The sequence below is a fragment of the Mercenaria mercenaria genome, chromosome 14, assembly GCF_021730395.1.
Source record: "Mercenaria mercenaria strain notata chromosome 14, MADL_Memer_1, whole genome shotgun sequence".
Lineage (NCBI taxonomy): Eukaryota > Metazoa > Mollusca > Bivalvia > Venerida > Veneridae > Mercenaria > Mercenaria mercenaria.
Genome location: NC_069374.1, coordinates 33,023,273 through 33,033,402, shown reverse-complemented (window position 1 = coordinate 33,033,402; position 10,130 = coordinate 33,023,273). Strand labels below are relative to the sequence as shown.

Sequence of the window (10,130 nt, the reverse complement as noted above, 5' to 3'; positions counted from 1 at the left end):
CAATGAACAATTACCTTGCTAGGACAGTGAACAATTACCTTGACAGGACAATGAACAATTACCTTGCTAGGAAAATGACTAATTACCTTGCTAGGACAATGAACAATTACCTTGCTAGGAAAATGAACAATTACCTTGACAGGACAGTGAACAATTACCTTGCCAGGACAGTGAACATTATCTTGCCAGGAAAATGAACAACTACCTTGACAGGACAGTGAACAATTATCTTGCCAGGAAAATGAACAGTTACCTTGACAGGACAATGAACAATTACCTTGCTAGGATAATGATCAACTACATTGCCAGGAAAATGAACAATTACCTTGCTAGGATAATGATCAATTACCTTGCCAGGACAGTGAACAATTACCTTGCCAGGACAATGAACAATTACCTTGCCAGGAAAATGAACAAAGAACTAGCTGGAATAATGAAAAATTACCTTGCCAGGTCAATGAACAAGTAACCTTGAGATGTACAGGCAGCTGATCTATGTAACTGGTCAACCAGGAAGGTATGAAAGTTAGGTTTGTCAATCAGATAATGGGACAAAAATATGGTTTTTAAGCTGAAATGATAACAAAACCTGAAATGTTTCAACCTTTTAATAGTAGCAAAATATATAATCAGAACATTTAAACCGTACAAAGAAAAGTAAATTAACAGATTTGCATTGAATCATTAACCTGGAATAAATTTAAGGGATTTTTTATACAGTTTTTGTAATACAGTTTTTCAATCAACTTGTAGATTATAAAACTAAATGTAAAAATAATTCTAAAGAACATGAAAGGCTGGTAACAAACAATTTTCTCTGTTTTCCATAATAAATTCATCAAAAACAGGAGAGGCAGACTGTCACAAAATACGCCAGTCATTGAATTTGGCCTAATTCAAGGGCCATAATCCAAGAGTGCCTTGGGCGATTTGGCTGATTATCGAACTTGGCCAAGATACTTTTCCCACAAACATTGTCAGCAAGTCTGGTGAAGATCAGATGAAAATGTTCGACTTAAAGAGAGCAGACAAGGCTAAATTTGCAGATTTCGAGTAATTCATGGGCCATAATTCAGGAGTGCCCGCGGCAATTTGGCTGGTTACTGAACTTGATATTATGCCGACAAACATTATCTGCAAGTTTGGTGAAGATCGGATGAAAACTGTTTAACTTAAGAGGGCGGACAAGGCTAAATATGCAGATTTTCAAGTAATTCAAGGGCCATAACTCAAGAGTGCCTTGGGGGATTTTGCTGGTTATCGAACCTGGCCGAGATATGCCCATAAACATTGTCACAAAGTTTGGTGAAGATCAGATGGCCCGGACACAAACACCACCCTTTCCCGAACACACACACATACGGACAGGGGTAACACTATATGGCCCCCCGCCCCTCCCCCCATTTTATGGTGGGGGCATAAAAACTGGATATCACTTATCTGATGCATATGCTGCTTTCATAAGAAATTAGTCCTTGTTTGTCAAATTGTGCAAGCATAAGTTTTAAATAAAATATATGTCCATAAACTTGGTCTCAAAATAGCGACAGACAAGACCTAAATATACAACAAGAGGGCCAAGATGGCCCTAGGTCGCTCACCTAAGAAACACACCATAACAGTGTAAAACATGTTTGACCTAGTGATTTCATGGAAACAAATATTCTGACCAATTTTCATTAAGATTGGACCAAAAAATTGGTCTCTTGCGATAAAACAAGCATTTACTTAGATATGACCTAGTTTTTGACCCTAGATGACCCATGTTCAAACTCGACCTAGATTTTATGAAGGCAATCATTCTGACCAAAATTCATGAAGATCAATTGAAAAATACAGCCCCTATCACATACACAAGTTTTTTCTTTGATTTGACCAAGTGACCTAGTTTTTGACCTCAGATGACCCATATTCAAATTCGACCTAGATTTCATTAAGGCAATCATCCTGACCAAATTTCATAAAAATCAATTGAAAAAAACAGTCTCTATTGCATACACAAGATTTTTCTTTAATTTGACCTAGTGACCTAGTTTTTGACCTCAGATAACCCATATTCAAACTCGACCTAGATTTCATCAAGGCAATCACTCTGACCAAATTTCATGAAGATCAATTGAAAAATACATCCTCTATTGCATACACAAGGTTTTTCTTCGATTTGACCTAGTGACCTAGTTTTTGACCCCAGATGACCCATTTTCGAACTCGGCCTAGATTTTATCAAGGTAATCATTCTGGCTAAATTTCATGAAGATCAGTTGAAAAATACAGTCTCTATTGCATACACAAGGTTTTTCTTTGATTTGACCTAGTGACCTAGTTTTTGACCCCAGATGACCCATTTTCGAACTTGGTCTAATTTTCATCAAGGTAATCATTCTGACCAAAATTCATGAAGATCAATTGACAAATACAGCCTCTATCGCATACACAAGGTTTTTCCTTGACTTGACCTAGTGACCTAGTTTTTGATTCCAGATGACCCATTTTCGAACTCGGCCTAGATTTGATCAAGGTAATCATTCTGACCAAAATTCATGAAGATCAATTGAAAAATACCGCCTCTATCGCATGCACAAGGTTTTTCTTTGATTTGACCTAGTGACCTAGTTTTTGACCCGAGATGACCCATTTTCGAACTCGGCCTAGATTTCATCAAGGTTATCATTCTGACCAATATTCATGAAGATCAATTGAAAAATACAGCCTCTATCGCATACACAAGGTTTTTCTTTGATTTGACCTAGTGACCTAGTTTTTGACCCGAGATGACCCATTTTCGAACTCGGCCTAGATTTCATCAAGGTTATCATCCTGACCAATATTCATGAAGATTAATTGAAAAATACAGCCTCTATAGCATACACAAGCTAAATGTTGACAGACGACAGACGACGGACGACGGACGCCGGACATCGAGCGATCAGAAAAACTCACCTGAGCATTGCTCAGGTGAGCTAAAAATTACTTATAAATCTTATATAAAGTCTTGACAAAACTACGTAAAATTACTGATACTTCAGTTAATTTTCATATCATACCATTTGTATGTTTTGACATTTGGAAAACTTGATTCCGACATCTTGGTAATTCCACTTTTGGTTTGCTAAAAACAGTGCTGTGATCCGGTATCAATTTTAGCCAATATTTAACCTTTTTAATATAATAGAATGCTTTTACATATTCCAGCAATGCAGTGTTTGTTATATGCGATGGATTATTACTTTTCAAATTTCATTTGAAATATGAACTGTCGTTTCAAACACAGCAAAACTGTGCAAAATAAAGTCTCCATTTTTGTTACTCTAAATAACAAACATATTGACTAGGATATGTTATCAAGTTTCACAGTACTCTCAAATAGGGCTTTCTCTGTTTTATTTAGGAAATTTACAAAATCATATGTGAATTCCAAATATATAAGCTACCTCGAGAAACAGGTGATTTTTTTCTGTGTTTTAAACCTATGTTAAAAGGTCACTTATACATACTTAATACATAGTTGCATCACAGTTAAACAGATGCTACTTTTATTTTTCATTAAACCTAGAAATATGCTTTCTACATGTATTTCCAATATACAGCTAATTAAAACTTGATATCTTATACCCGCTTATCTTAAACTTCTGGTTACCTCAAAAATATTTTCAAGTCCCGTTCCCAAAACGCAAAAAAAAAATCATTTAAGTCAAATTTCAGTTATCTCGAAGTAAAATGCTTGATCACTTGGAATTCAAGATACCGAGTTTCAACTGTATATAAATTTTTCAAATCAACTTAAAAAGTTTAATGCTAAAGCTATCACAGAATTTGTTTATTGGCACTGTGCATATTTCTTCACACATCCCTTGGCGTAACATACATGTACATGCCGTTTTCTGCTCGCATCACTGCCCCAACCTTCCGTCGTACCTCGTGGGTTTCATCAAGCTCAAACCAATATCTGAAAGTATAAATTTTAGATGGAAATGATGATACTTCATCTTTAAACAGACTATAAACATAAATAAAAATGTTTATGGTGGAAGGGAGATAACTACTGAATGAACTAAAAACTAGAGACGCTTCTGAGAAAAGCGCATGTCTCCCACAACTGTCTAATCATCTAAATAGTAAGTCCGTCTTTATATACTGTTTACTTAGAGCACATGTGCATGCGCTTTTTTGATACCAAAAGGACCCCTATACAACTTTTAAAGTAGTATAGACATCCTTTTGAGGTCAAAAATGCGCAAGAAATCTGAGCATTTTTGGTAATTCAAGGGCCATAATTCCGAAGTGCCTGGACCGATTTGGCTAGATATTGAACTTGGCCGAGCACTTATTGGCAAACAAATCTGTTCAAGTTTGGTGAAGATCGGATGAGAAATGTTCGACTTAAAGAGCGGACAAGCTTTGTGACAGACACACAGACAGACAGGAGTAAATCACTATGTCTCCCACACCACTGTGTGGTGGGAGACAAAATTACAATATGAATGTAGATGTCTAGAAGTTTGTCAAGTAGTTTTAGCACATGTTCACATATTCATTAAATATTCTCAGTGTCCTATAATTACAGTTGAAGATTTTTGTTAACATGGGGATGTTGTGAAAAGTCTTGGGACACAATGGGAACTAGAGATGCTTTTGAGAAAAGCGCATGTCTCCCACAACTGCCCCTATGAAAAAATGTTAGTTTCTCTAGATGTTTTAGACGAGTGGATCCAATTAGATGGTCTGGATGAGTGGATCCAATCAGTAATTCAAGGGCCATAAATCAAAAGTGCCTGGGCGGATTTGGCTAGTTATCAAACTTGGGTAAGGTCTCATGGCCAAACACATTTTGTTCAAGTTTGGTGAAGATCGGATGAGAAATGTTCGACTTAGAGAGCAGACAAGAGTAAACAGACGGATTTTTCCGGTAATTCAAGGGCCGTAACTCTAAATGCCTGGACCGATTTGGCTAGTTATCGAACTTGGCCGAGGTCTCATGGTTAAACACATTTTGTTCAAGTTTGGTGAAGATCGGATGAGAAATGTTTGACTTAGAGTGAGGACAAGAGTAAAAAGGCTGATTTTTCGGTAATTCAAGGGCCGTAACTCCAAAATGCCTTGACCGATTTGGCTAGTTATCAAACCTGGCTGAGGTCTCATGGTCAAACACATTTTGTTCAAGCTTGGTGAAGATCGGATGAGAAATGTTTGATTAAGAGTGTGGACATGAGTAAAAAGGCCAATTTTTCGATAATTCAAGGACCATAACTCCAAAATGCCTGGACCGATTTGGCTAGGTATCGAACTTGGCCGAGGTCTTATGGTCAAACACATTTTGTTCAAGTTTGGTGAAGATTGGATGAGAAATATTCGAATTAGAGTGCGGACAAGAGTAAAAAGACTGATTTTTGGTAATTCAAGGGCCATAACTCCAAGACGCCTGGACCGATTTGGCTAGTTATCGAACTTGGCCGAGGTCTTATGGTCAAACACATTTTGTTCAAGTTTGGTGAAAATCAGATGAGAAATGTTCGACTTAGAGTGTGGACAAGCTTTGTGACGGACACACAGACACACAGAGACTTGAGTTAATCAATATGTCTCCCACACCACTGTGTGGTGGGAGACATACACACACAGACACACACACACACACAGACTGGAGTAAATCAATATGTCTCCCACACCACTGTGTGGTGGGAGACATAATTAGACTATCCAGTAAAATTATAAGATTCTTCCACTGGTTGTAGTTGAAGATGGAAATATCCTGCTTGAGGGTAACTACATACGTATTTAGGCAGTAATGATGCTCTGCCAATTCCGCACAAATAGTTACCCCGAAAGCCAGATATTTCCATCTGCACCTTCAACCAAAGATAGATTCTTTTCTTGCATGCCATATACTTAAATTAGTAGAAGATATAAAGTAAAACAATTACTGAGGTTTTTCTTTTAAGCATTATCTTATTACAGTAGCGTATAGATTGTCTCATTCATTCACAAATTACAGCACTTGATCTTACACATAGGGGTGTAAAATGAAAGCACCAGAAAAGCACAGGGAAAATCCTGTCCGGTATGCAAGAACAAATATGCCATTTGTACAGAAAAACTTGCCCTAAAAAACACCTGTGAACAAAGAAAACTTGTCTCCAAGGACCACTACTGTTGTTCCAAGGTGGATCAATATGAAATGTATTTCAACTTGTGAATAAAACCACCTCCAAACAAGAGGGCTATGATGGCCCTATATCGCTCACCTGTTATCACTGCACTTGAGGACAAGAAGGTCCTCAGAAAAAATATCTAAGTCCAAAGGACAGGAACAACAAAGTGAAGAAATGAAACCAAAAAGAAAAAAAAAATTCTTACAAGGTACAGATATGTCAAAATACACCTAAAAATTGGAGGTACCATCCATGTTGTACCACAGAAAAGTGGTCTCGGTTTTTCCCTACGGCCAATAATAAAAAAGTTACTAAAACAAGCTATTTATAGTAACGTAAAAGGGAAGTAATTAAAAAAAACTGATTGTAAGTTAACAAAAGAAGGATCTGCCAAAAAATCTATTAACATAAATGAAATTTCAGATCAGTATCTTCATTAGTTATGGAGATATACCCATTTTAATTTGAAATAAAGGGAGGTAATTTGACATAAAATCAGTCCATAGTTATCTACCCTCATTTGCTCAGTCCAACTAATGACACTAATGAAATTTCAAATAAGTCCTATAAGTACTTACTGATATAAATCCATTTTGATTACAATCAGGGGAGGTAATCAGATATAAATAACTCTGGAACCTACGAATGGATCTGATTTGTCATGGAATCCAAGATTTATTGTTGTTGAAGATATTTTGGAAGTTTGTATCAAATAAAACCATAAATGAAGTCTCTATATGGCTGCAAAAGCCGAAATAGCCAATTTTGGACCTTTAAGGGGCCATAACTCTGGAACCCATGAAGGAATCTGACCAGTTCAAGAAAGGAACCAAGATCTTGTGGTGATACAAGTTTTGTGCAAGATTGGTTAAAATCAAATCATAAATGAAGCTGCTATTGTGCAGACAAGGTCAAAATAGCTAATTTTGGCCTTTTCAGGGTCCATAACTCTTGAATCCATTATGGGATTTGGCCGGTTCAAGAAAGGAACCGAGATCTTATGGTGACACAAGTTTTGTGCAAGTTTGATTAAATTCAAATCATAAATGAAGCTGCTGCTGTGCAGACAAGGTCAAAATAGCTAATTCTGGCCCTTTCAGGGGCCATCACTCTGGAACCCATAATGGAATCTAGCCAATTCAAGAAAGGAACCAAGATCATATGGTGATACAAGTTGTGTGCAAGTTTGGTTAAAATAAAATCATAAATGAAGCTGCTATTGTGCAGACAAGGTCAAAAAAGCTAATTATGGCCCTTTCAGGGGCCATAACTCTGGAACCCATAGCGGAATCTGACCAGTTCAAGAAAGGAACCGAGATCTTATGGTGATACAAGTTGTCAGGGCCATAACTCTGGAACCTGTAATGGGATCTGGCCAGTTCAAGAAAGGAACGGACGGACCGACGGACTGACGACGGACGAAGGGTGATCACAAAAGCTCACCTTGTCACTATGTGACAGGTGAGCTAATAAAAACTATGTTTTAACTCCATATAGTGTGCTTTTATGTCGTGTTTGAATGTTAACCAGTAACTTACCTTCTTAACAATTTACTGATGATAACTTTCTCTTCATTCATAGCAAAATGCTGGCCAATGCAATTCCTGAAAATATACAGTAGACCCGCCGTTACATAACTGAAATACTGTTGAAAATGGCGTAAAACTCAAAACAAAAATATATGAGCTGCACCATGAGAAAACCAACATAGTGCATTTGCGACCAGCATGGATCCAGACCAGCCTGCGCATCCGCGCAGTCTGGTCAGGATCCATGATGTTCGCTAACGGTTTCTCTAATTGCAATAGGCTTTGAAAGTGAACAGCATGAATCCTGACCAGACTGCGAGGATGCGCTGGCAGGTCTGGACTATGCTGGTCGCAAACGCACTATGTTGGTTTTCTCATGGCGTGGCTCAATAGTAGAACCTGCTACAGTGGCCAGCTGCACTAAGCAGCCACCTGCCTTATGGAGCCAGTCGGATAACTTCCGAAACTGACTTTTTATTCTAGTTCCAATTTCAGCTTAATAAATCTTCTGATGTTGAATACTGCATTATTTTTTTCATGCAGTTTGCAACTTTAATAAAGGAATCTTGGTGTTGTTTTTATTAGTCACTTTGATTTTTTTCAAGTCTGCACCTCAAATCAAATTATTAATAGGTATTTTGAGAAGAAGTGATCAAAAATTATTATACAATGGCAAACTGACAATGAGATCAATATGTAGTTTTTGACCAGCTTGAGAAAGTCAGAATTGATTTCAGGCAGGTCAAGAAAACTAAATATTGGAAGAAACCCAAGTCTGCAATAGTTATATAGTATTACACAGAATGTAACATTCCTCCTTTTTACACTTTAAATTATCAAATTTTCAAATAATCATTGTTTTGGGGTATATGCAGTTTTCTCAACAAATCAATGAAACTTTAGTTTTTTATGTATTTTTTGGTTTAGTTTGATTTAGAGTCACATTGATACAATTTAGGTCATATGGCGACTTTCCCATCTTTCGAAAATAGTGGAATGATCCATGGTAACCCTCCTGGCATTACTTCATCAAGGGGGAGCACCTATGTAGAACTACCAACCTTCCTCAGGCCAGATGGACGACATCCCTACATGAAGAATTCTACAACCCAAGCGGGGTTTTGAACCCGCGCACTGAAGAGGGGTGAAAGATTTGAAGTCAGTGATGGTAACCACTTGGCCAAGGAGGCCCCTAAATGAAACTTTAAACACAACAGTCATAAACAAGGTATTTATTGATTAGTGTTCTTTATATGAGCCACACAATGAGAAAACCAACATAGTGCATTTGCAACCAGCATTGATCCAGACCAGCCTGCGCATCCACGCAGTCTGGTCAGGATCCATGCTGTTTGCTTTCAAAGCATATTGCAATTAGACAGGTTCACGCTGACAGGTTCAATGCCATGTTTATTTAAGTAAAAGGACTGTTTAACTTAATGAAATATTATTAAAATTTCATTTTTCAATTACAAACTACAAATATTACACAAACCTTGGTCCAGCAGAAAAAGGCACAAACTGAAATGTGTCCATCTTGGCTACATTCTCCTTGGAGAACCTCTCAGGTATAAACTCCATGGGGTTCTCCCAAACATTCTTGTTATGATGGAGACCAAATATGTGTAAAGATACTGTGGTACCAGCTGCAATATAAAACAAGAGCTGTCACTATTAGTGACAAATACCCCTGAAGCGTGCCCAAGAATGCTAAAGTTGTATGCGCAAAATAAACAAGAGCCATGTCAGACATGGCTAATCCCCCCACCGGGCATATCATAATTGAAGGATGTGGTCCGCATCAGGGGTTTTAAGATGTGGAAGAAAGAATAAGTCAGTAGTGAGGTGGTTTACTGCTAAATTTTATTAATTTTCATGAAGAGTATAGCTATGATGTTTTTCTATATGGCTACTGTAAAAAGAAGGAATGGAAAGCTAACAGGGAACAAGAGTGCCAGAATGTCACAATATATGCCCGTCAAAGCAAATTTCTTTACTCTAGCAGCTGTATTTGCAAATGGAATGTTAATTTCGTGGTTGTTTAGTAATCATTGTAAGTCTTTTGTTTTTTAAAGTCCACAAAAAAACTCCTTACTAGGTAGAGATACCTTATATATAATAAAATTAATAAAATACACCTAAAACTGGAGAGTAACATCTATGCTGTACCACAGAAAAGTGGTCTTGTTTTTTCCCTAGGGTCAATTATAAAAATGTTACAATATAAGTTATTTATAGTAACAACTAAGGGAAGTTAATCTTTAAAAAAAAAAAAAAAAAAAAAAAAAAAATTGCAAGTCCACACAAAAATCTTTATCAGAAAGAGACTGGTCAAAATACACCTCAAAATTGGATTTAGCATGTTTGTTGTACTACAGAAAAGTGGTCTTGATTTTTCCCTACGACTAGTAATGAAAAAGTTACAATAAAAGCTATTTAAAGCTTCGGACAA

At 37.1% G+C, this 10,130-nt stretch overlaps 1 protein-coding gene across 5 annotated transcripts in view; it reads right to left on the bottom strand.

Annotated features, from left to right (window-relative positions):
- Positions 1 to 593: 593 nt before the first annotated feature.
- LOC128548437 (cytochrome P450 4F6-like) overlaps positions 594 to 10,130 on the bottom strand; it is a 35,191-nt gene continuing 25,654 nt past the window's right edge. For all 5 annotated transcript variants that reach the window (XM_053523231.1, XM_053523230.1, XM_053523229.1 and 2 more), the window contains exons 9-11: positions 9,174 to 9,324; positions 7,688 to 7,753; positions 594 to 3,946 (exon numbers count right to left, since the gene is read on the bottom strand). In XM_053523231.1, coding sequence (XP_053379206.1) covers positions 3,841 to 3,946; positions 7,688 to 7,753; positions 9,174 to 9,324 — 323 coding nt within the window. In that variant the 3' untranslated portion in view covers positions 594 to 3,840. The remainder of the gene's footprint in view (positions 3,947 to 7,687; positions 7,754 to 9,173; positions 9,325 to 10,130) is intronic.